Source organism: Mandrillus leucophaeus, unplaced genomic scaffold (genome assembly GCF_000951045.1).
Source record: "Mandrillus leucophaeus isolate KB7577 unplaced genomic scaffold, Mleu.le_1.0 Scaffold349, whole genome shotgun sequence".
Lineage (NCBI taxonomy): Eukaryota > Metazoa > Chordata > Mammalia > Primates > Cercopithecidae > Mandrillus > Mandrillus leucophaeus.
The window spans coordinates 1,893,856-1,920,602 of record NW_012103687.1 but is presented as its reverse complement, the minus strand read 5'-3'; the positions used below and the strand labels follow the sequence as shown (position 1 = coordinate 1,920,602).

Below are 26,747 nucleotides of genomic sequence, written 5' to 3'. Positions count from 1 at the left end.
CACACTAGTTTCAAACTATACTATAAGGCCATAGTCACCAAAACAGTGTGGTACTGGTATAAAAATAGGCACATACACCTATGGAACAGAATAGAGAACCCAGAAATAAACCTGAATACTTATAGCCAACTGATCTTCGACAAAGCAAGCAAAAACATAAAATGGGGAAAGGATACCCTTTTCAACAAATGGGAGCTGGGGTAATTAACCAGCCATATGTAGGAGAATGAAACTGGATCCTCATCTCTCACCTTACACAAAAAGCAACTCAAGATTGATTAAAGACTTAAACATAAGAACCCTGAAACTATAAAAATTCTAGAAGATAACATTGGAAAAATGCTTCTAGACATTAGCTTAGGCAAGGATTTCATGACCAAAAACCCAAAAGCAAATGCAATATAAACAAAGATAAAGAGCTGGGACCTAATTAAACTAAAGAGCTTTTGCATGGCAAAAGGAACAGTCAGAAGAGTAAACAGACAACCCGCAGCATGGGAGAAAATCTTCACAATCTATACATCTGACCAAGGATTAATATCCAGAATCTACAATGCACTCAAACAAACCAGTAAGAAAAAAACACACAATCTCATCAAAAAGTGGGCTAAGGACATGAATAGACAATTCTCAAAAAAGATATACAAATGGCCAACAAACATGAAAAAAATGTTCAACATCACTAATGATCAGGGAAATAAAAATCAAAACCACAATGTGATACCACCTCACTCCTGTAAGAATTGCCATAATTGGAGAATCAAAAACAGCAGATGTTACCATGGATGCAGCTTTCAGGGAACACTTCTACACTGCTGGTGAGAATGTAAACTTATACAGCCACTATGGAAAACAGCGCAGAGATTCCTTAAAGAACTAAAAGTAGAACTACCATTTGATCCAGCAATGCCACTACTGAGTATCTACCCAAGGGAAAAGAAGTCATTATTCGAGAAAGATACTTGCACACGCATGTGTGTAGCAGCACAATTGCAAAATCATGGAACCAACTCAAATGCCCATCAATCAACGAGTGGATAAAGAAACCATGGTATGTATATATTATGGAATAGTACTCAGCTATAAAAATGAACGAATTAACAGCATTTGCAGAGACCTGGATGAGACTGGAGACTATTCTGTATTCTAAGTGAGGTAACTCAGGAATGGAAAACCAAACATTGTATGTTTTCACTGATACGTGGGAGCTGAACTATGAGAACACAAAGGCATTAGAATGACACAGTGGACTTTGGGGACTTGGGGGGAAGAGCAGGAGAGCCGCAAGGAATAAAAGACAACAAACATGGTGCAGTGTATACTGCTTGGGTGATGGGTGCACCTGGATCTCACAAATCACCACTAAAGAACTTACGCATGTAACCAAATACTATCTTCCCAATAATTTATGGGAAAAAAAGAATATGATAACAACGGAATCATATATTATGTAGCCTTTCAACACTGGTTTTTTTCACAGAGCACAGTTTTCTTGAGATATATCTGAGTTCCATTGTATCAATTATATAGTTTGTTTCTTTTTATTGCTGAGTAATGTTTCATGGTACGGTTGTATCAAGCTTGTTTAACCATTCACCAGTTGAGGAACATGTAGATTATTTCCAGTTTTTTTTTTTTTTTTTTGGCTATTAGGAATAAAACTGCTATGAACATTCTTATACATTTAAAAAAAGAAAACAATTCAAATTTTATCATTAGGATGAGTAAAATATGGCCGGCACGGTATCTCGCACCCATAATCCCAGCACTCTGGGAGGCTGAGAGGGTGTATCATCTGAGGTCAGGAGTTGTTAGAGACCAGCCTGGCCAACGTGGCGAAACCCTGTCTCTACTGAAAAAAAAAAAGATGAGGCTGGGCGCGGTGGCTCAAGCCTGTAATCCCAGCACTTTGGGAGGCCGAGACAGGCGGATCATGAGGTCAAGAGATCGAGACCATCCTGGCTAACACGGTGAAATCCCGTCTCTACTAAAAAACACACAAAAAACTAGCCGTGCGAGGTGGCGGGCGCCTGTAGTCCCAGCTACTTGGGAGGCTGAGGCAGGTGAATGGCGTAAACCCAAGAGGCAGAGCTTGCAGTGAGCTGAGATCCGACCACTGCACTCAGCCCGGGCGACAGAGTGAGACTCCATCTCAAAAAAAAAAAAAAAAAAAAAAAAATATATATATATGAAAAAATTAGTTGGGTGGGTGGCACATTCGGTGATTGTAGCTACTCATGAGGCTGAGGCACAATAATCACTTGAACCCAGGAGAGAGAGTTTGCAGTGAGAGGAGATGGTGCCACTGCACTCTAACCTAGGTGACACAGTGAGATTCTGTCCAAAATAAATAAATAAATGTAAAATACTTAAGAATAAACTTAAGAAGGTAAAACACTTGCACATTGAAAACAATAAAACATTGCTAAAAGAAATTGAAGAATACACAAATAAATGGAAAGATGTTTTTGGTTATGTATTGGAAAACTCAGTATTGTTAAGATACCAGCAGAAACCAAAATAAAATATACTATAGAGTCATCACAATCTTTATCAAAATTCCAATACTACTTGGTGCAAGAATAGATATAATTCTAAAATTTGTGTAGAATATCAAGATACCCAAAATAGCCAAAATAATCTTGTAAAAGAAGAACAGTGTTGGAGTCCTGATACTTCCTGATTTCAAAACATACTAAAAAGATACACTAATCGAAACAGAGTGGTACATATAGACAGACACACAGACAAATAGAATAGAATTGAGTGCCTTGGAGAAAATTCTCAGTTATATGGTCAAACGATTTTTAAAAAGCTTGCCAAGACCATTCAGTGGGTCCAGAACAGTTTTTTTAACAAATGCTGTTAAGAAAACTGGAATATCCACATGCAATCTGGAAGAGAATCAAAGATGCAGATGGAGGAGCCACAACTAAGTCTTAAAAGAAAACATTGGGAAGAAGGTCCACAGCATGGGGTTTGGAAATGATTTCTTGGATATGACACAAAAAAGACAGGGAAAACATAGAAAAAGAAGAATATAGATAAATTGGATTTCATTGAATTGTAAAACTTATGTGCATTAATGGACACTACCAACAGAGTGAAAATGCAAATAACAGAATGGGAAAGATTGTTACAAACTTTATATCTGATAAGGCATCAAAGCTATAGAAAGAACTCCTACAACTCAACAGTAACAACAAAAATAGGGAATAACCTGAATAAAACAATGACAAAGGACTTGAGTAGATATTACTACAAAAAAAGACCTACGAATGTCCAATAAGTACATCAAAAGATGTTCAGCATCACCAACTATTAGTACAATGCAAATCAAATCACAATAATATACAACTCTACACTCATTAGGATGACATTAAACAAATAATAGAAAATAAAAAGGTCCAGCAAAGACTTTTGGAAATCGCAACTGTTACCATTTGCTGGAGAGACTGCAGAATGATGCATCCACTGTGGATTCCTTATGGCTGTTCCTTATAAAATTAAACATAGAATTACCATTTTATCAGAATTTTCACTTCTGCGAATGTGCCTGAAAAAATTGAAAGCAAGATCTCAAAGAGAAAATTGTACACCCTTGTTCATAGCAGCATTGTTCACAATAGCTAAAAGGTGGAGGCAGCCCAAGTGTCCATCTAATGAATAAACGAAATATATTGTACACACACAAGGGAATATTATTCAGCCTTAAAAAGAAAGTCTGACCCATGTGATGGCATGGATGAACCTTTAAGACATCATGCCAGCAGAAATAAGCTGACTTCAAAAGGACAAAAATTGTTTGGCAGCCCTTATATGAGGTACCTAGAGGAGTCAACTCCACAGTGCCAAGAAGTAAAATGATGTTTCCCAGACATGAAGTTTTGGTTTGGGAAAATAAAAAATTTGTGGAGATGAGTGGTGGTATTGTGGTTGTACAACAGTGTTAAATTACTTAATATCACTGAAGAATACATTTGAAAATTGTTAGAAATAATGTATTTTATGTTTGACTATTTTACCACAGTAAAAAAGAGGAAGATTTATGTTTGGTGCAATTTCTCTACTTCCAAGAACAGTGGAAACATAGAGGAGTAGGAGAGTATGCATAAGTATCCAGGACACCTTTCCTTTTATTCCAGCCCCACAGCACACAGGACACCCTTCCTTTTATGCCAGCCCTACAGCATCCTAACAAGTTAAGACAGTCAGAGGTGCCTCATTACAGGTAACTCAGAATAATATGAGAAAGTCTAGGGGTGGCCATGATGTTAGCCCAGGAGCAGCCACAAATGCAAAAGTGGCCAAAGAAGGGGAGATGAAGCTGGGCAAGGTAGCAGCCCCTCCAGCTGGAGAGGGGCATCTGCTTCTGTACAAAATGTTCACAGTTGATAAGTCTTGCATAGATACCTCATCCTGTTTACCTCATGACCAACTACAGTTTTCATTGCAATGTATGCTATCATAGCAGTAGTATCTATTTCCTCCAATAGCAAGCAAACATGAAGGAAGTGTGTTTTACTGCTTTGTCCAACCTGACATGGTAGTCCCAAACATGGGACAAATGTTTAAAGGCAATGTTCTCTAAAGATAAGGATATTATACCATTTATTGATAAATACGGGGAGTGCATGATGACCATTCAGGCACTTGGAATAATTACTTGGCTAAATAACATTGTTTAAACAATGAGTAAATTTAGTTATTCTTTGCAGAGCAAAAAAGATTCAAGTTTCACCAGTCCCTTGGCAAACACTACTTTTCAAGCTATGGAAGGGAACGGCTGAAATTTTGTACTTCTCTTTCTGAAGACACGGAAATAGCCAAGTCATACCTAATACTTATGAACATAAGGCTCTGATAAAGTTCAAGAATCATTTGTATTTTGAGGAAAAAGACATTGTTGCTAAAGCAGAGAAGAACCTAAAACAGACTCCTGGTAGTGAGATAATATTTTATAAAAAAGTATCAATCAAAGTGTGGCCTACAAAAATACTTTTGAGGGTGTCTACTTTCCAGCCATCACACTGGACAAGAACTGCATGGTTTTCATTAACTTTGGACTGTGCTTCAAGTATCCTCAAAATGATGTCACTTACCGCCCTGAGTGACATGGGATGGGACACTGTGGTAGAGCACATTCTGGCTGATGTCTTGTATCTGCTGGAGACAGAAATGGATGGGAGATACAGTCCTCCACAGGAATCTCGAATGGGTCCCTCTTTCTTTTCAGATACGGACTCTCTGGGGAATAATACTGTAGGGCTTTTGTAGTTGTTGCTTTTAACTGTCTCAAATATTCTCCCAAAGATGCTACGGAACACAGCCTCTCCTTTGAGCAAGTTAAAAGTCGGTACGACTGCAAGAGGTTCCCTGCCTGCCGACATTCTTTCTCCACTTTCAGTGACTGCTCTTCTTCTGTGGGCCTTAAACCAACAACTGGTCATCCCAAGATCCACTAAGCCCTCTGGGAAATCGGTGCTGTACTGCATGCCCTGCCAGCTGGGACTTCTTACGTTGATGTATTTTCTAAGAAGTGAATAATCTTGTCCATGTAACTAACTTATTTAAAGACATTTCCTTCGGTGGGCACTGACTCCATGGCACCCGTTTTCCAAGGAATTGGTGAGCTTGTTTCTGAGAACATCAGAAATCAATGTACATTCCAAATCATTGTAAAAGTGATTTCTTTTTGGTGTGGGTTTGGCTTTGTTATTAATTTTGAAATATATCTTTGAACACTGAGATCTCTGAAACTACTAGATCTCTAGAAGAGTAATTGTGAAAGAAGGTTGCTTGCAGCTTTAACAAAGAGAAACTCTTCCCAAATAAAACCTGTTTTGAAGTTAAAAATAATGACATTAGAACTTGCAAAATCTAAGAGTTCCCAACAGCACTGTCAATTCTGATGCTAATTGTAAGCTAGGGACTCCCCAAACAACACTTCACTTCTTATGATTCCCAAGAAGGACTCACATCACTCACTGAAACTCGTGATGTTTGTTGATATGATTTTTTACAACAAAAGAATGCAGATTAAAATAATTCAAGAAAAGAGGCACATGGGCAGAGTTCAGGAGAATTCCAAGCACAAGCATCCAGTTGTCCCCTCCCAGTAAAGTAATAAACAATACTGCTTTCTCCTGGCAGCAATGTGTGATTCTATGCATGAATTATTGCCAGCCAGAAAAGCTCACCGAAGCTTGGTGTCCAGGCAGGTTTTTTGGGGGGTGTGAGTTGGGGATGGGGTTGCTTATGTAGACTTTGTTGATCATCCTTATGGCTGACTTGAATTTCCACTGAATTGACAATAAAACTTCAACCTTAAATATTTGGTCGTTTTCTTTTTAATAAATTCTTTAAAATAAATTATTTTGAAATGCTCACTTTAGCTAGCTGCTTATCCAGTATGAGACTCAACATAAATAGTGTCGAAAAGCCAATGGGTCATTAAAACAATTCCTTTAGTCATTCAAGACATTCAGATAAAAATTAACACCATGGAATACTAAACTCGAATTATAGTCACTGGGGCTGGATTTCAACAACAGGAAGAGAAAGTAGTACAAATAGAGATGAGCAGAAAATAGACAAGTAATGGGTGTGAATTGACCTGGGAAATTTACAGTGGCAGTGTCAAAAAGATAAATCAATAGTTATTTGACAATACATGCTCAGTACAGGAAAGCCACCAGGGGGCGGTCTAGGTCTTCTGCATCATAAGAAGCTCAAGGGGTTCAAACTGAATGAACCCTGCACAGTTGCTCACTGAGTCATGTAAAATGTTAGAGCAGCTGCTTCCTCTGGCAACACACAGCCACTATGGGCTGTCCCCTCACAGTGTAGCTGCTCGCAGGGCTGAGAACCTCGGTGGTGCTAAAGGTGGTGAATGTGGTAAAGATTTGCATAAAGCACCACACGACACACCCTCTTCATGCAGGGATCTCAGTAGCATCTTCAAAGGATGGGCTTTCTGAGCTGAGAGCAATGAGAAGAAATTTCCTAAATTTACTAAAATGTATTTATTGAGTTACATTCAAAGCAATACATGCCTATTACATAAAATCAGAAAGTATTTCAAAATCACCAAGTTCTCTGCAAAGCTTCTTTATTTCAAACAATCAATGTGACTACTTTTTTTATTTGGATGCATTCTTTCATGTTCTCAGTATTTCCACAACAGTGATCAAGCCTTGTGATTTTTCATCTGCTTTTACACCCCTTTATGCTCTTGTCATTTCAGGTTAATGTAAGTAGTGTTTCATTTCTTAAAAGGGATAAAATACTTGAATAGTGGCTAACTTTATTTTTATTTGAATACCAGTGAAATATTATCATTTTTAGGGAATTCTCATTGTTTGCTACTCAAAAAAAGATGTGATATTATCTTATTATTAAAACACTCCTGGTAACTTCTGTGGATTTTGTGAGGTCAGAAAAAAAACGCCTGAACTTTTCAATGGAAAACCTTGAGTACATTATACCTGATTTCACAATGCACTAAATACAGAAACAAGAATTTCTGATTCATGTAAGAAGGAGCATAACAGATTAAGGCATAAGGAATAATTTGTACCCAAAACGACACCAGTGTCTCCATGCATGTGTTAGCACAGCGCTTCCCAAATTCTATTGTGCATATGAATCTTCTGGGGATTTTACAATATGCAGATTCTCATTCAGTGGCTCTGGGGTGAGGACAGAGTCTCTGCATTTCTAAAATGTTCCCACCACACAAAATCCACATATATGTTTGAATAATAACAAGTCCAGCTAGGAGAAGAGGCTCACGTGTGTAATCCTAGCACTTTGGGAGTTTGAGGCAAAAGAATTACTTGAGGCCAGGAGTTTGAGACCAGCCAGGGTAACATCACAAGATCTTTTCTCTACAAAACGTGTTTTTAAATAATAAAAAATGAATTAGCCAGGCCTAGTGTGGCACGCTTGTCATCGTCAGTACTTAGGAGTCTGAGGCAGAAGGGTCACTTCACCACAGGAGTTCAAAGCTGCAATGAGCTATGATCATGCCACTGCACTCCAGCCTGGGTGACAGTGAGACCTTGCCTCTAATAACAAAATGGCAATAACAAATTCATAAGAATAGTATAAATTAAGGAGAATCCTTGGCAGGCAATAACCTAAGATGTATCTCAGACATAGGGAACTAATGTGTTTGGATGATAGAAGAACCTCACAGTTAGCTGGGTGGGGTGGTTCACACCTGCAATCCCAGCAATTTACGAGGCCAAGACGGGCAGATCACCTGAGGTCGGGAGTTTGAGACCAGCCTGGCCAACATGGAAAAGCCCCGTCTCTACCAAAAATGCAAAATTAGCCAGGCGTGGTGGCACAGCCTGTAATCCCAGCTACTCGGGAGGCTGAGGCAGGAGAACCACTGGAACCCAGGAGGTGGGGTTTGCGGTAAGCCGAGATGGAAGAACCCACACTCCATGCAGGAATATGGCCAGGGAGGACAGCTGCAAAGTGGGGAGAGGCTCCCCTTTCTTTAAGAAATGAAACAAAAGCAAACAAACAACAAACCTGACCTCCCCTCTGGCTCCTGTTCAACATTCTTACTGGCTTCTCATCCAGTCTTTTCTGTAGTGTGGTCCATCCTTACTCTCCCCTCCCACATCTCTGATTCCTGAATTCCCTTCTTGAGTCTCTTCCTTTTCCTGTCAATGACTTCTCCCCTCTTTCCTCCTGAGTTAATTATCAAGAGCTTTATAACAGGAAACCTATTGGTATTTTTCCAGATTTTGTTGGAATTGGGCATTCATACATTTTCTCTCTTTTTTTTGTTGGGAGGTGTGGAGGAGGTAGGGACAGGGTCTCACCCTGGTTGCCCAGGCTGTGGTCTCGACTCACCGCAACCTTCACCTCCTGGCTCAAGCAATCCTCCCAGCTCAGCCTCCCAAGTATCTGTGACTACGGGCACGCACCACCACGCCCTGCTAATATTTTGTATTTTTGGTAGAGATGAGGTTTCCCCATGTTACCCAGGCTGGTCTTGAATTCCTGAGCTCAACTGATCCACCCACCTCAGCCTCCCAAAGTCCTGGAATTACAGGCATGAGCTGCTGTGCCCAGCCTAGTTTTTCTCTTTTACGAGCCTCTCTGATACCCTAGTTCTGAAGTAGCCCAGAGTTGGCTGATTCTCCTATTTTGCCTCAGGTAGCACTTCCTCCTTCTCCTTTCTTTTCTCCTTCTGATTCCTGGAGTCCTCTGCATTTCCAGTAAACCCAGTGAACCACACAAGCATGCTAATTTATTCTCGCCAAACCTCACCACTCTGCCTTATGTGCTGATCTAGTGAGAATCAAGAAGGAAGAGAGACCCATGGATTTCTGTGCAGCCTGGAAAGTGAGTTCATGGCTGGACTTGGCTGAGACACCAGACACCTATCTCCCTGTCTCTATTTAGTATTCATAGGGTCCAGCAGCTGCATCCTCCCAGGGTGCCTGAAGAGTCACTGAGCATGCTCTGCTACCTCGCAGCCACCCAGTCCTCAAGAAGTATAATCAGACTCAGCATCTTATGTGAGGGGAACAACCATGGGGACAGGTTAGACTTGCACTGAGTTCCCTCGTCTAAGAGGGGCCAGGGAAAAGAGGCTGTTCCCCCTAATCTATGTGGCTCAGGAAGCAGAGCTCCAGAGACTTCTCTACCATGCCCTGTATTCCTCTGCTGCTCACTCTCGTCAGTCTCTGCACAGGAGGCTGGAGATAGAAAGGCAAGGGCTGGCACTGGGAGGACCAGGGCTCTCTGCCTTTCTCCCTTGGCTCACGGAGTCACCTCCCATACCCGTGTCTCTCTCCTGGCTCTCACAGTCCTGGGCAGTCAGGGCTCACTTGGTAGCCTGCACAGTCTGTCTGTGGCTAAACCAGTCACCTGCACTGGAAACAGCAGCCATAAGGGTCTTGGGATTGTGTCCTGGTACCAACAATGAACAGGAAGTGCCCTTAAACCTCTGATCCATAGACGTAAAGGTCCACCTGCAGATCCAGAACTGATTCTTGAGTGATCAGTCTGTAAAGGAGACCTTCCTGAGCATATCTGGGCTCCAGGCTGAGGACAAGGCTGGTCATTAATGTTGGATTTAGACAGTCCTCTGGAGGCCCCCACAGTGCTACAGTCTGTGGGGAAGTGAGACAGGAATATTTCAGGTCTCCTAGGAGCACGACCCTACAGCACCGCCTACAACCAGGAAAACTGGGCTGTTTACCATTTGTGGTCACGTTTGCTTGGGCTGCTGCTAACCAGGGCCCAGGTCTCAGGTCAGGGGCAATGATTGAGAGAATGCAGCTTTGTTTCCTCAGAGTCAGCCCTCAGAGAAAGCCCACAGCAACAGCATTGTCAAATTGCCTCAAAAAAAAAAAAAAAGAAAAGAAAAGAAAAGAAAAATCAGAAAGTCCTTGGTTCCTGGGACAGGCTGCCCTGGGGACAGAGCCAAAATTGGTCAGGGCAAGCAGGGACACAACTGTGTAGAAAACAACAAGTTTTACTTATGGAGATGATGGTTGGCTTTATAAAATGAGAAATATGTCGCACTATTCACTGGTAAAAGTAAGTCTACCAATGCTATTCATTTCCCCATATCACTACATTGAGTAAAAGCTCTGTAAAATGTATGAAACCACTGTAGAGATAACTTTTGATGAATTGCTGCCTTTAACATGTCATGGATCTTTTATTCTTCTTGCAAAATTCTCATTATTCGCCATCCTTTTGAACAGCCCCTAGCTGCCCTTCAACCCAGATCCTCAGCTGGCCCCTTCTCCACGATGCCCACCCTGATGGCACATGTGGGCAGTTAGATTTTTCTAGATTTTAAAAGTTATATATGCCCATGTCTACATCCCATGGACCAAGACTCATTCTGGGAGTGAGAAATCACAATAATCATGCCTAGCCTTATGGAATTAGTGTCCAGCAATCAGACCACGGAGGTGTGAGTAGAGACAGTGACTAATAAGCTGCAGAGATCAGCTGGGCCGTGGGGAGGTGAGTGTCCTCTAACCAGCATGGGATGCAGGGGGACTGCCCTATGGTCCCTACACAGCTCAGTAAGGACCATTCACTCAAAGAAATCCAAGACTAGGGGCTAAGACCCTGTGCTCACTGATGGGGACTTAGCATCTATGTCCTCCCATGGTGTGGCAGAGTCTCCTGAGCAGGAACGTGTGGATGGTTTCAGTAGGTGTTTTCTTCTAGAGCCCTCCCAAGGGGAAAAGCAAAACGTCCTCCTCCTCAGGCTGCAGAGTGAGCTGAGCTGCACCCCCAGGCCTCAGGGAGGGGCTGGGCAGTCCCTGGGTGGAAACACATTTGCATGAGCAGCCCCTCCTCTGCAGAGGGTGGGAAGAAAAGGAGGCCTGGGGCAGCCCAGCTCCACTGCAGGTGTCAGGGACTGGGTCCACCATGGCCTGGACTCCTCTCCTCCTCCTGCTCCTCTCTCACTGCACAGGTAGGAACAGGCCTCAGAGACCAGGGCCAGCACCTCAGCCCGATTGTGACTCTTCTGGCAAAGATCCCTGAAAAACTTGACCCTGGTTTCTGTCTTAGCACCCAGTAATGTCTGTGTTTGCAGGTTCCCTCTCCCAGCCTGTGCTGACTCAGCCGGCCTCCCTCTCAGCATCTCCTGGAGCATCAGCCAGTCTCACATGCACCTTCAGCGGTGGCATCAATGTTGCTGGCTACTACATACACTGGTACCAGCAGAAGCCAGGGAGTCCTCCCCGGTATCTTCTGAGGTACAAATCAGACTCAGATAAGCACCAGGGCTCTGGAGTCCCCAGTCGCTTCTCTGGATCCAAAGATGCTTCGGCGAACACAGGGATTTTACGCATCTCTGGGCTCCAGTCTGAGGATGAGGCTGACTATTACTGTGCCATTGGGCACAGCAGCGGTCCTCACAGTGACACACACAGATGGGGAAGTGGGACAAAATCTCACCCTGCTCTGGGTCTTGCTCTGTAACAATTTTTAAATTTTAAAATAACTGGCCTAGGCACAAACTACATTTGGATGTACTTTCTAGTTGTTAAAGGCTCTTCTGTCAATTTCCCATCCATTTTTCTGATGTCTCAGTAAAACAAAAACAGAACAAAAGGAAACCACCTGATGACCCTGAAGCGTTGGCTGCGTGTCCATGTGTGCTGACACCAGTGCCTGTGGAGCTGGACTTTTGTTTTGAAAGAAGCAAAATGAGGCTTTCCAAGCTCACATCATGCTCAGAGCCTGGGGACATGGTAGCAGGTGAACAGTCCCCTGCAGCATGGACTCTGCTCTTCCAGCGTACAAGCAGAGACCTCCCCTTCCATCCCCAGTAGTCTGTTCTCAGGGCTGTCTGAGGCTTACTGTGTCCCAGGAACAAGCCACTCAAATATGAAATGCTGCCTGAGGATGCAGGTCAGGGAGGAATTCCAGATACAGAGCTGACCTGGCTCAGTCCTGGGCACCTGCATTTCAGTGGAAATGTCAGGAGATGGGGTTAGGTCTGAGGGTAACTGCAGACCTGGGGCCAGTAAAGTTCTGTGTAGGACATAAGAGAGTCAAGGGGAGGCTCCGCCATGGCTGAGACAAGGCTGAGGCTGCTCCTTGGCCACGGGGGAGGTAGGTCCCAGGGATGTGACTTTCCTGCAGCTCATCCCACTCAGGACCACGGCGACTGCTGAGGGTGGGTTTCCTCATCCCTCAGGGCCTGATTGTGTTCTCTTCTCCTGTCTTACACCATTGCAGCTTCTCGCTGAGTCAGGGTCTAGTGGTGAGTCTGTGGAATATCTGGGTACAGAAACCGCCCAATATTTGCTTCAAGTGACTCCTCCCCGGAAAACTCTTGAGGAGCCCCCATCTCAAGGTCACCTTTTTCTGCACAGGGAGCAGCAAAAACATTGGGCATTTCTATGTAAACGGCTATGGAGGTCTCCCAGAGAGAGCCTCTAAGTTTATGACCTAGGACAGCAGTGATGGTCCCTCAGGGGTCCCAGCCTGATCCTCCTGCTCTGGGTTTATTCCCATAGCCTCCTAGACCACCTCTGGGCTCCAGCCTGAGGACCTGGCTGGTTATCAGTGTCACACAGCTGCATCCTGACTCCATGTTGCCAAAGGTTCCTGTTCCACAGGGAAATGAGAGAAGATCCGCCTCACTCATCCTCTCTGCCCGTCCCTCCTTTATCCCTGCCTGTGACCAACACCAGTTCATGCCAAGGCTTCTGCTGTCACTTGTGTTACTGAAACAGACTAGAAAGTTCAGTAAAAAAAATTCCTTTTCTTACTGGTCTCCGAGTGCAAACAGAATCAAATTGTTTCTAGAAACAAAAGGAGCTACCCACACATGGTGGGTGTGGATGAGGTAGGGACAAGAAAAAATCCAGCCTGTGTGACTCAGAGGCCCAGGAGCCCTTAGATTGGTCCCACAGGTGTCCCCTCCTCTTGGTGAAGGTACGCTGACCATTTCCTGAGCTCGGAAACTGGGAGAAATGACGAGAATGAAGAATCCAGCCTGTGGGACCCACAGATGTGAGAGAGGAAGTCTGATGCTTAAGAAAACGTGGGCTCAGCATTCTGAAAGTTCTGAATCTGGCTTGGCGTAGAGCTGGTGTAGAAGAGAAGCAAGAGAGATGCTCAGTCTTGGGTGGCCCAGGCCCAGCTGTCCTGTCAAGGGGCTGAGCTCTCTGCAACATGGATATCCTGCAGAGACATCCTCGGGGAGGCTGTGATCCCAGAGTGATGCAAAAATGCTAATGGAAGTGAGCAGGGGATGGTTTATGGGGGGATGAGGAGACAGGTGTGGGGTCAGATGTGATAAGGAGGGTGCAGCCTAAAGAGGAGACTGTACATTGCAACTCATGGGAGGAGGCAGCCCGGGGCCTACTGCGGTGATAAAAGGAAGACCTGGAAGGACCTGGGCCCTAAAGACACATGGGGATTGAGGTTTTGGTCTGCCTCTGAGGGTCCCTGAGGAGGATCACATAAAAAATCCATGGTCAGTGTCCTCTGTCCAGGGCTCACTGTCCCAGCTGGTCCCTCCCGGATTCTCTGGGTGTCCAGGTTCCTTAGCTGTGGACCTGTTCTTCTCTCTGCCCTCAGCCTAAGAGCTGATGGGGCACCCACCAGGAAGCGCATCCATGGGCAGGGAGGGGGCCATGGGCAGCCTTGTCCTGTATGTGAGACACTGCTCAGCCTCAGTGACCCCCTGTTCATTAAAGTGGGAGGAAAGGAAAACAAAATTCACTGTGGACACCTATGCATCACCAAAGAGACAGCAACGAGAAGGAAACAGGAAGCGAAGCCCAGATCTAATAGTTTGTTTCTATTTGGAAATAAATAAAACTTAATATGCCTGATGTGTTATGTAAATGCAGTAACCATTTTTTTTAAACTATAAAAATTATGTAAAGGAACATGGCTTACACTAAAAGGAACATTTAAAGTAATGACACGCTTGAAATGCAATCCCAAAACAAAGCATACATTATATTTCAGTTCCATATATGGACTGGTTTTATTTAAATGTCTGTAATAAATCTCACTATTCCATTTTTAAATGGAGCATTTAAAATCTCATTCTACTGCAACTGCCTGGTGATACATTCACCAGTGGAAATATCAACATAACCATCCAGCTGTTTTCCTCCATCCCCATAAAATTCCCCAAACAAATATTTGTTAAGAGTCCAGGGTGTATCATGCTAGAAATCACGCAGTCATAGACATAACCTGTTTCATTTTTCATTTTGATCAACAGAATTACGTTTTTTCTTAAGCTGGTTGTTTTTAGCTTATTAGATTCTAGATGTCATTACAGATCAAATAATATTTATCATCTTTAAGCCCCACCCCCGCCTCCCCCCTCCCCCAGCCCTGCAACACTCACTACTAAATGTGAACCATAATTTTTCCCTGAAAATCCTAGCTGGGGTGCTCGATGCTAAGAGCTACCGTGTATCAGGCTCACCTGAGGACAGACTCTGATCAAACCAAGTTGAAGTTTTAATTCCTCCCATCTTCAAAGACTGAGCATCTTTGCTCTTTTTGCTCATAAGTGAAACACTCCAGAGTCATTTGTCAGGATCCGCTGCAGATGCGCACTCAGTGCTGGAGGACAGACTCCTAGGCAAGATCCCTGGTCACAGTATCCAAATGACTATGACTGCAAATCTGGGGAAGTAGAGAGAGAACAAAGATTGACCAGAAAAACCCTCTGGGAATTCCTCCCCAGGGCATCCTAGAGGAAAGAGCTCCCTCTCACCTCAGCGCTGCAGGATCCACAGAGGAAGTGGAGCTTTGGCCACCAGGAAGGAGCCATATGAGAGGAGAGGACCCGGTGTTCCACACAAGTGGGGAAGTGAGTTCATGGGGCTGGTCCCTGCTCTGGGCTTGATCCTGACATAGGACTTTATGTAGACACCACCTGAGTCCTCTACAATGTACAGCCAAAGAGCCATGGACAGATTCACTCCTGAGGAGTCTGAAGACTCCTCAGTAGAGTGTGAAGACCGCCCTGAAGTCACAGGGAGGAGACACAGACACCACTTGGCCTGGCTTGGACCTGAGAGAGGGGGCAGTGGACAGAATCGGGGGAGGAAGCCGTGTATCTGAGAAGCTCTGGTCACCTGATCATAGAAACGTTTTCCTTGGTCTGGGCACCAGAGGGCACAGGGGGATCATTCCTGAGAAGACTGGGGGTGATCAGAGCAGAACCAGCCACCTGCCCTGCCTGGTGTCCTCTGCTCAGGGCTCACAGCTCCGTCCTCCCCACCCCCTAGGACCACAAAGCTCCACCCCTGCCACCCCCTGGCATCCTCAAGCGAGGAGCCTGGCCCAGGGCTCAGGGCGGGATCACAAAGCTGGGGGGTCTGATTTGCATGGATGGACTCTCCCCCTCTCAGAGTATGAAGACAGGGAGAGATTTGGGTGAAGCGCAGCTTCAGCTGTGGGTACAGAAGGCAGGACTCAGGACAATCTCCAGCATGGCCTGGTTCCCTCTCCTCCTCACCCTCCTCACTCACTGTGCAGGTGACAGGATTTGGGGCCAGGAGAGTGGCCCTGGGAAGCCCATAGGACCCTGCTTTCTCTTCTTGTCTCCTTTTGTCTCTTGTCAATCACCATGTCTGTGTCTCTCTCATTTCCAGGGTCCTGGGCCCAGTCTGTGCTGACTCAACCTCGCTCAGCGTCTGAGGCCGCCAGGAAGAGTGTCACCATCTCCTGTTCTGGAAGCAGCTCCAACATCGGAAGTAATTATGTATCCTGGTACCAGCAGCTCCCAGAAACGGCTCCCAAACTCCTCATCTATTATGATGATCTGCGAGCCTCAGGTGTCTCTGACCGATTCTCTGGCTCCAAGTCTGGCACGTCAGCCTCCCTGGCCATCAGTGGGCTCCAGACCGAGGATGAGGCTGATTATTACTGCGCAGCATGGGATGATAGCCTGAGCGGTCCCACAGTGCTCCAGGGCCAGGGGGAAGTGAGACAAGAACCCCCTTCCTCGTCTGCCCGAAGGGTGAGCCCTGGCACCTGCTGCTCAGGCCTGGCCTGCGGCTTCTGCTGCTGTAGCTTCCCCCATGGGTCCAGGGGCATCCAGGGCTCTGCCTGAGAATGGAGGCTCCTCCTCCCCTTTAGTCCTCAGAGTCAGGAACAGGGTGTCCAGAAAACAGAAAGTTCTGTTCCCTGCAGCTTGGGACACAGGGTGTCTGCACTGAAGTCCTGGGCTGAGGTGGCAGGTCCAGCTGTGTCATCACAGACCCACCTCTGATGGGGAACCTGTGTCTCCATCATCCTCCTTCTCCCATTTCCAGGAGTTTCCAGAGTGGTGCCTTCCTCCCCCTGTTCCTCAGTTTGAATCCCTGTGCTTCCTTTCTCTCAAGCCTATTCTTTTTTTAATAAAACTCCTTTCATGTAAGAATAATGCACATATAATAAACCACCCATATTTACAATAGGGAATTAGACAAATTTTGGCATTTCTCTGGATCCTTGAAAACATCACCAGCACCGGGAGCTATACAACCTGTGACCAACCCCAGCAGCTCCTCATGACCCTTGTCACCTCACTTCCTCCCCCAACACCCTCCTTGGAAGTTGCAGATCTGCCTCTGTCACTACTGTTTGGTTTCCGTTTTCTGGAATGTATCAGTGTTATCAAACGTTATCCTCCCATTTGTTCAGGCTTATTTCACTCTGCACACTTCTTTTGAGATTCTCACTGTTGTTGCTGAATTGTACCCATCCCATAGAGGGCTCATTATTATCTTTGAGGATCCTTAGGCCATTTTTTTCTGATTTTATTTTTGTATTTATTTTCAAGTTTCAATGTATTGTGCATCAAAATCAAACTTTAGGGGCGATGTTCATCTAAGATGACAGGAGATTCTATGATGGCTTGTCGGGATTCTTGCTTCTTCATCTCTTGCCTCCGATTCTCTCTATAGTGGAAGAGGTTCTCATCTTTCATTTATTTATATATTTATTTATTTACTTATTTATTTGGGTTTTTAAGGGTTTTAGTGATTTTTCTCTTTTTGATTATTTTTCAATTTTTTTATCTTAATAGGTTTTTGGGGAACAAGTGTTGTTTTGTTACATAAATAAGTTCTTCAGTGGTGATTTGTGAGATTTTGGTGCACTCATCACCCAAGCAGTGTACACTGTACCCAACGTGTAGTCTTTTATCCCTCACCCCCCTCCTACCCTTTCTCCTCAGTCCCCAAAGTTCATTGTATCATCGTTATGCCTTTGTGTTCTCATAGCTTATCTCCCACTTATGAATGAGAACATACCATGTTTTGTTTTCCATTCCTGAGTTACTGCACTTAGAATAACAGCATCCAGTTCCATCCAGGTCGCTGTGAATGCCATTATTTTGTTCCTTTTATGGCTGGGAGTAATATTCCCTGGTATGTGGATGTATACATCACATTTGCTTTATCCACCAGTTGATTTATGGGTATTTGGGCTGGTTCCATGTTTTTACAATTGCAAATCGTGCTGCTATAAACATGCGTGTGCAAGTATCTTCTTTGTGTAATGACTTCTTTTTCTCTGGTTACATACCTAGTCGTGAGATTGCTGGATCGAAGGGTACATCTATTTTTATTTCCTTAAGGAATCTCCACACTGTTTTCTATAGTGATTGTACTAGTTCACCTTCCCACCACCAGTGTAAAAGTGTTTTGTTTTCGCCACATCCATGCCAACATCTATTATTTTTTGATTTTTTAATTATGGCCATTTTGTGGTAGTAATGTGGTATCACATTGTGGTTTTGATTTGCATTTCCCTGATTATTTGTGATGTTGAACATTTTTCTATATGTCTCTTGTCCATTTGTATACCTTCTTTTGAAAATTGTTTATTCATGCCTTTAGCCCATCTTTTGATGGGATGTTTATTTTTTCTTCATAATTAGTTAGAGCTCTTTGTAGACTTTAGACATTAGTCTTTTGTGGATGTATAGATTGTGAAGATTTTCTTCCACTCTGTGGGTTTTCTGTTAACTTTGCTGATTCTTTTGCTGTGCAGAAGCTTTTTAGTTTAATTAAGTCCCATCTATTTATTTTAGTTCTTGTTGCATTTACTTTTGGGTTCTTGGTCATGAAGTATTTGTCTAAAGTAATGTCTAGAAGGGATTTTTTGATGTTATCTTCTAGAATTTTTACAGTTTCAGACCTTAAATTTAAGTCTTTGATTCATCTTGTGCTGATTTTTGTATAAGATGAGAGATGAGGATCCAGTTTCATTCCTTTACGTTTGGCTTGCCAGTTATCCCAGCACCATTTGTTGAATAGGATGTCATTTTTCAACTTTATGTTTTTGTTTGCTTTGTCAATGATCAGTTGGTTGTTAAGCATTTGGCTTCATTTCTGGATTCTCTATTCTGTTCCATTGGTCTATGTGCCCATTTTTGTACCAGTACCAAGCAGATTTAGTGACTATGGAGTCAAACTTTACTAGAGTATAGTTTGAAGTTGGGTGATGTGATGCCTCCAGATTTGTTCCTTTTGCTTAGTCTTGCTTTGGCTATGCAGGTCTTTTTTGATTTCATATGAATTTTAGGATTGTTTTTTCCAATTCTGTAATGAATGACAGTGATATTTTGATGGGAATTGCATTGAATTTGTAGATTGCTTTTGGCAGCATGATCATTTTCAACATATTGATTCTACCCATTCATGAGCAGGGGATGTGTCATCTATGATTTTTTTCAGCAGTGTTTTGTAGTTTTCCTTGTAGAGATCTTTCACCCCCTTAGTTAGGTAGATTCCTAAGTATATTTTTTGCAGCTATTTGTAAAAGGGGTTGAATTATTGATTTGATTCTCAGCTTGTTCACTGTTATCGTATAACAGAACCACTGATTTGTGTGCCTTACTTCTGTATCCTGAAACTTTGCTGTATTTATTTACCAGTTCTAGGAGCTTTTTGAATGAGTCTTTAAGGTTTTCTAGGTATATGATCACATTATCTGCCAACAGCAACAGTTTCACTTCCTCTTTACCAATTTGGATGTCCCCGATTTCTTTCTCTTGTCTGATTGCTCTGGCTAAGACTTCCAGTACTATATTGAATAGAAGTGGTGAAAGTGGGCATTCTTTTCTGTTCCATTTCTCAGGGCAATTGTTTTCAACTTTTTTCCTTTCAGTATAATGTTGACTATGGGTTTGAAATAGTGGGCTTTTCTTACCATGAGAGATGTCTCTGCTATGTCAATTTTGCCAAGGGTTTTAATCATGAAGCGATGCTGAATTTTGTCAAGTGCTTTTTCTGCATCTATTGAGATAATCATGTGATTTTTGTTTTTAATTTTCTTTATGTGGTATATCACATTTATTGACTTGTGTATGTTAAACCATCTCTGCAACCCTGGTATGCGACCCACTTGAACATGATGGACTATGTTTTTGATAGCTGTTGGATTTGGTTAGCTAGTATTTTGTTCAGGATTTTCGCATCTATGTTCATCAAGGATATTGTTCTATAGTTTTCTTGTTTTGTTGTGTCCTTCCCTCATTTTGGTATTAGGGTGACACGGGCTTCAAAGAATAATTTTTTTGTTTGTTTTTTTATATCTGTCACATCTTTTTCAAAGAATAATTTAAGAAGGATTTCCTCTTTCTCCTTCCTGTGGATTAGTGCATTAGTCAGGGTTTTGTTTTTTCTTTTTTCTTTTTTTTTTTTTTTTTGAGATGGAGTCTCACTCTGTCACCCAGGTGGAGTGCAGTGGCATGATCTCTGCTCACTGCAAGCTCTGCCTCCTGGGTTCATGCCATTCTCCTGTCTCAGTCTTCCGAGCAGCTGGGACTACAAACATCCGCCGCCATGCCTGGCTAATTTTTTGTATTTTTAGTACAGACGGGGTTTCACTGTGTTAGCCAGGATGGTCTCGATCTCCTGACCTCCTGAGCCACCTGCCTCTGCCTCCCAAAGTGATGGGATTACAGGCGTTAGCCACCACGCCTGGCCTAATCAGGGTTTTCTAGATGGACAGAACTAATGGAATATATGTATATATACACACACACAGACACACATATATATAGCATAATCACAACGTCCCACAATAGGCCAACTGCAGGCTGAGGAACAAGGAGAGCCAGGCCGAGTTCCAAAACTAAAGAATTTGGAGTTCCACATTCAAGGGCAGGAAGCATCCAGCATGGAGAAAGATGTAGACTGGGAGGCTAGGCCTGTGTCTCTTTTCATATTTTTCTGCCTGCTTATGTTCTAGCCATGCTGGCAGCTGATTAGATTGTGCCCACCCAGATTAAGGGTGGGTCTGGCTTTCCCATCCACTGAGTCAAAGGTTAATCTCCTTTGGCTACACCCTCACAGACACACCCAGGAGGGTGTGTCTTTTTTATCCTTCAGTCCAATCAAGTTGACACTCAGTATTATCATCACAAGTCCACTCCTTGTCAACCTCAACCCAAATATATCTTCTGAGTTCATACATAATTTTCAAATATAGACAATAATAAGGTCATAATTACACCTAACATAATAAAACTGTCCTTCGTACAACCAGAAACACATCAATCCCCAACCCAAATACTGTTACATAAAGTTAACAATACTTAAATGCTGATGTGAAGACAATATGTCATATGATAAAGGAGAAAGGAGATAAAATGAAGATATTTTCTTAGAACAAGTGTATACATGCACAAATGTGTTTTTAACAAAAGAAGGAGGAAATACTCATGACAATTACACTCCTCGTTTCTGCAGCTGACCATAGCTGGTACTGATGATTACTTTCTTCTACTACACATTCTGTATTCCCTTTGCCTTCAGCAAGCACCTCAGCAGGTCATGGGTTTTTTTTCCAGGTGGAGTGACCCAAATCTTCATTCCTGAAGGGTCTGGTTCATTTGTAATCCTGCCTGGATTGGGCTGTTGTAGTTTTCCATTGTCCTTAAAAGGGCATGGCAATACTAAGAAATGCCCTAATGACCCTCCTGTGTTCCATGCATACTCCTCCTTACCTCCATTATGGAGTAGTAAACTGATTTCATCTTGATAGTCTGTGGCAAACACCCCAGCCAACACTGTAACTCCTTCTTAGCCTGTTGACTTAAAGGTAGGAGGAGCCCAAAGTGTCCAGGTGGCAATCTTAACTTCCAGTTTAATGGAATCATTGATGTGTCTCCAGGTGGCAGTGTTCCTTCCTCTGGAACTAAATCCTCTAAACCAGCAGAACATAATGTTGCAGGAATAGGAAGTAAAAATTTTGCTAGTGAACTAGGTGACGGTGGGTTGTGCCACTTCCACTTCCACCCCTTGATTCCTGGACCCATGGATCCTGGCTATGGGAGGAACAGTACCATATAGCAGATGCTGACTCACAGAATACACACCTTCCGGAGAACTTAGCCCCAGTCTTGCAAAGTATTGTCACCTAGTTGGCATTGTAATTGTGACTTCAAAAACCATTCCTCTGTTCTATCAATCCAGCTGCTTCAGGATGATGGTGAACATGGTAGGACCAGTGAATTTTATGAGCATGAGCCCACTGCTGCACTTCTTTAGTAATAAAGTGAGTGCCCTGGTGAGAATAATGCTGTGTGGAATACCATGACGGTGAATAAGGCATTCCATGAGTCCATGGATGGTAGTCTTATAGGCAAACCCATTATCTGGAATAAGTGTCTATTTCAGTGAGGACAAACCTATGCGCTTTTGATAATGGAAGATTTCCAATATAATCAACCTTCTACCAGGTAGCTGGCTGATCACCCTAAGGAAGGGTGCCATATCAAGAGCTCAGTGTTGGTCTCTGCTGCTGGCAAATTGGGCACTCAGCATTGGCCATAGCTAGGTCACCCTTGGTGAGTGGAAGTCCATGTTGATATGCCCATGTGTAACCTCCATTCCTGCCATCATAGCCACTTCGTTCATGAGCCCATTGGGCAATGACAGGGGTGGCTGGGGAAAGAGGCTGCCTGGCGTTCACAGACCGGGTTATCCTATCCACTTGATTATTAAAATCCTCCTCTGCTGAGGTCACCCGTTGGTGAGCACTCACATGGGATACAAATACCTTCACAGTTTTTGACCACTCGGAGAGGTCCATCGACATATCTCTTTCCCAAATTTCTTTGTAATCAATTTTCCAATCATGCTTCTTCCAAGTCCCTGATCATCCAGCCAAACCATTGGCTGCAGCCTATGAATTAGTATATAATCACATATCTTGTCATTTCTCCTTCCATGCAAAGTGCACAACCAGGTGCTATGCTTGAAGTTCTGCCTGCTGGAAAGATATTCCTTCATCGCTGTACTTCAGGGATGTGCTAGAAAGAACCTGTAGTGCTGCAGCTGTCCACTTTCAGGTGGTGCCTGCGTATCGTGCAGAACCATCTGTGAACTAGCCCTAGTCTTTTCTTCTTTTGTCAATTGATCATAGGGAACGCCACACGAGGCCATCGGTGCAGGCTGGGGGAGAGAGGGCAGGGTGGCAAGAGTGGAGGCCATGGATATTTGAGCCACTTCCTCATGTAACTTACTTGTGCCTTCAAGACCTGCTCGAGCCCGATCACGTGTATACCACTTCCATTTTATGATGAAATGTTGCTGTGCATGACCCAATTTATGGCTAAATGGGTCAGAAAGAACCCAGTTCATGACAGGCAGTTCAGGTCACATGGTGACTTTATGACGCATAGCCAAACATTCAGTTTCCACCAAAGCCCAGTAACAGGCCAAGAGCTGTCTCTCAAAAGGAGACTAGTTATCTGCAGAAGATGGCAGGACCTTGCTCCAAAATCCTAGAGGCCTCCACCGTGATTTACCTATAGGGGCCTGCAAAGGTCCAAACAGCATTCTATCTGCCACTGACACCTCAAGCACCATTGGATCTTCTGGGTAATATAGTTCAAGAGGCAGAGCAGCTTGCACAGCAGCCTGGACCTGTTGCAAAGCCTTCTCCTGTTCTGGACCCCACTCAAAACTGGCAGCCTTTTGGGTCACTCGAGAAATGGGCCAGGGTAACAAACTCAAATGAGGAATGTGTTGCCTCCAAAATCCAAATAGGCCCACTAGGCATTGTGCCTCTTTCTTGGATGTAGGAGGGGCTAAATGCAGCAACTTATCTTTCACCTTAGAAGGAATATCTCTACAGACGCCCTCACCACTGGACCCCTAGAAATTATAATGAGGTAGAAGATCCCGGAATTTTAGTTGGATTTATTTCCCATCCTCTGACATGCAAATGTCTCACCCATAAGTGCAGTGTTTGCTACTTCTTGCTCGCTGGATCCAATCAGTATAATGTCATCAATGTAATGGACCAGTGTGATATCTTGCAAGACCAAAAAGCGATCCAAGTCTCTCCGAATAAGATTATGACACAAAGCTGGTGAGTTGATAAACCCCTGAGGTAGGACAGTAAAGGTATATTGCTGGCCTTGCCAGCTCAAGGCAAATTGCTTCTGGTGGGTCTTATGGACAGGAATGGAGAAGAAAGCATTTGCCAAGTCAATGACCACCAGCATACCACGTACCAGAAGATGTGTTAATTTGCTCAAGCAATGAAACCACCTCTGGTGCAGCAACTGCAATTGCAGTCACTACTTGGTTAAGCTTCTGATAATCCACTGTCATTATCCAAGATCTTTCTGTCTTCTGCAGTGGCAAAATGGGAGAGTTGAATGGGGACGTGGTGGAAATCACCACCCACCCCTGCATCTTTCAAATCCTTAATGGTGGCACTTATCTCCACAGTCCCTGCATGGATGCAATATTGGTGTTTTTTTGTTTTGTTTTGTTTTTCAGATTGAGTTTCGCTCTTGCTGCTCAGGCTGGAGTGCTCAGGCTGGAGCACAATCTTGGCTCACTGAAACCTCTGCTTCCTGTGTTCAAGCAAATCTCCTGCCTCAGCCTCCCAAGTAGCTGAGATTACAGGCATTCACCACCACATCCAGCTAATTTTTTATGTTTAGTAGAAACAAGGTTTCACCATGTTGGTCAGGCTGTTCTCGAACTCCTGACCTCAGGTGATCCACCTTCCTCATCCTCCCAAAGTGCTGAAATTACAGGTTTGTGCCACTGCACCAGCCCAATATTGTTTTTTGTAGATAGAGACAGAGCTCCAATGGCTTTCATTTGACTTTTCCCACCATAATAGCCCTCACCCCACCAGTCAGGGAGCCAATGTAGGGGTTCTGCCAGCTGCTAAGTATGTCTATGCCAATTATGCATTCTGGTACTGAGAAAATGACCACAGGATAAGTCTGGGGACCCACTGGACCCATTGTAAGTCAGACATGAGCTGAAACATCATTCATTACCTGAGCTCCATAAGTCTTTACATTAACTGGAGAAACACAAGGATAACGTTTTGGATCCCCTGGAATGAACTTCAGCTCAGAGCCAGTGTCCAGTAGTCCCCGAAATGTCTGATCATTTTCTTTGCCTCAATGCAGAGTTACCCTGCTAAAAGCCTGTCAGTCTTTTTGGGGAAGGATGGGAGAAAGATTCACTGCATAAATTGTTGGTCACGTGATGGGGTCCTGCCTCAAGGAGACCTGGCCTCCCCTTTATTCAAGGGGTTCTGGGTCTGTATACTGGCTCAAGTCAGGAAACTGATTGAGGGGTCATGATTCTCTGTATTTATAATTAAAATTAGTCTTTTGTGCATTTGACCTAGAAGTTTTCTGCTTGTATAAATTAAGTAGGAATGCAGTAGGCTTTCTGTCAATTTTACTTCTAGGGACCCCATGATTAATTAGATAATGCCAGATCTCTACACAAGTCAGATTATTCTGATTGCTGCTTTGCCTCTGCTGTTCATTACAGTACCTATACCCACTTGCCTTTGATAGTTGAGTGCCACAATTTGGCTCCTGCCACCTTGGATCCAATTATTTCCATTGTATTTAAATTTTGTAGTTGAGTGACTGTTGTTCCCACTATTAGCTATGACATCTACAGAAGGGCTATCTATTACAAGTCTCTTCAAAAATGCAGGTGCTGCTCTCACAAATCTATTTTGCAAGGCATTGGTCAAGGGTATATCTTCTGGACCCTTCCAGCTGAGATGAGTAGGTCTAAAGTGACTAACCAACTTCACTATGCCAATCTTCCTATGCCTTTGGATCCCTTTCTCTACATTAAGCCAAAGGAGATCAGGAATTTTCAGCTCACTCACAGTGGGCCATCTTTTAATACATATTTCAGCTAACCAAATAAATAAAGTATTAGGGCCTTTTTAACTCCCTGAGCTGCAACATTAAATGCAGAGTCCCTCCTTACTGGGCCCAAATCAACAAATTCAGCCTCATCCATCTCTGTGTTCCTTCCACCATTAACCCATACCCTTAATATTCATTCACATGTCTGTTTCGAGATTTCTGTTTATATAAATTAGAAAACTCAAGCAGATCTATTTTAGTGTAGCTCACTTCCTCATGGGTCACACTCCCCACCTAATCTTTAGGGACCAACTGGGACTTTAGTTATAGGTCTAGAAGAAAACAGGCATCGTGTGGGTGGCTCCTGAGGAAAGCCAACATTATTTTGCTTGGAAACTGCCTCAGGGAACAGGGGACATCAATGTTGCCTCAATTTCTGGTGGCTTCCCCTTTACCAAACTGGGCTCCCCACTCTGATGACTATGGAGAATCTCCCTCAGTGAGACCGAGATCCCAGGACTTTGCTAAAAATAGCAGCATAGACCAGACAGGTATGTCATGGTTCCGGAATTCTGTGCAGAGCAATAAATACAAATGCAGCTTAAGAGAGGCCCTCACAGTCATATCTTTGGTGAAGAAGAAAATAGACAAAGGCAGGGAGAAACTGAAGGACTCAGTAAGTCTGGGACTGGGGTGGGACTGGGGCAACACTGGGTGCTATAGGCTTGTCCTTGAGGGGCTGCAGATAATGACAGCTGGGAAGCCATCCTGCTGTGACCCTGTATCATCTGTTCACTGCTCACTGGGCTCAGCATTTGTTTTCTCACAGGGAACCAGATTCAGCCAACCTGGCCTTCTCCACCCCACCTGAGAAATGTATTCTGGTGACTGTCTGGAGTAAGGTTCTATGAAGGGACTAGGAGACAAGAAGAGGGAGACATGCTGATTTGCATAAAGAAAGCATTACACACTCTTGCATCTAAAACTCATTAACAGAAACTCTGAGGCCACCCATAGAAGTCTAGCTGGTCTCCTAAATTTGGGAATTATGAAGGATTCATTCCTGATCAATCTATAAGAAGAGGGGCCATCAGCTGCAGAGAGTCAGAGTGAGGGA

At 43.7% G+C, this 26,747-nt stretch overlaps 1 pseudogene and 1 gene segment (V, D, J or C); both read left to right on the top strand.

Moving 5' to 3' along the window:
• Nucleotides 1-4,691: 4,691 nt before the first annotated feature.
• LOC105546100 lies at nt 4,692-5,360 on the top strand (annotated as a pseudogene).
• Nucleotides 5,361-11,399: 6,039 nt separating this feature from the next.
• Nucleotides 11,400-26,747, top strand: part of LOC105546086 — a 619,418-nt gene continuing 604,070 nt past the window's right edge. Inside the window, 2 exon segments of the V gene segment in view lie at nt 15,932-16,020; nt 16,137-16,439. Of these exon segments, the coding sequence occupies nt 15,975-16,020; nt 16,137-16,439 (349 nt within the window).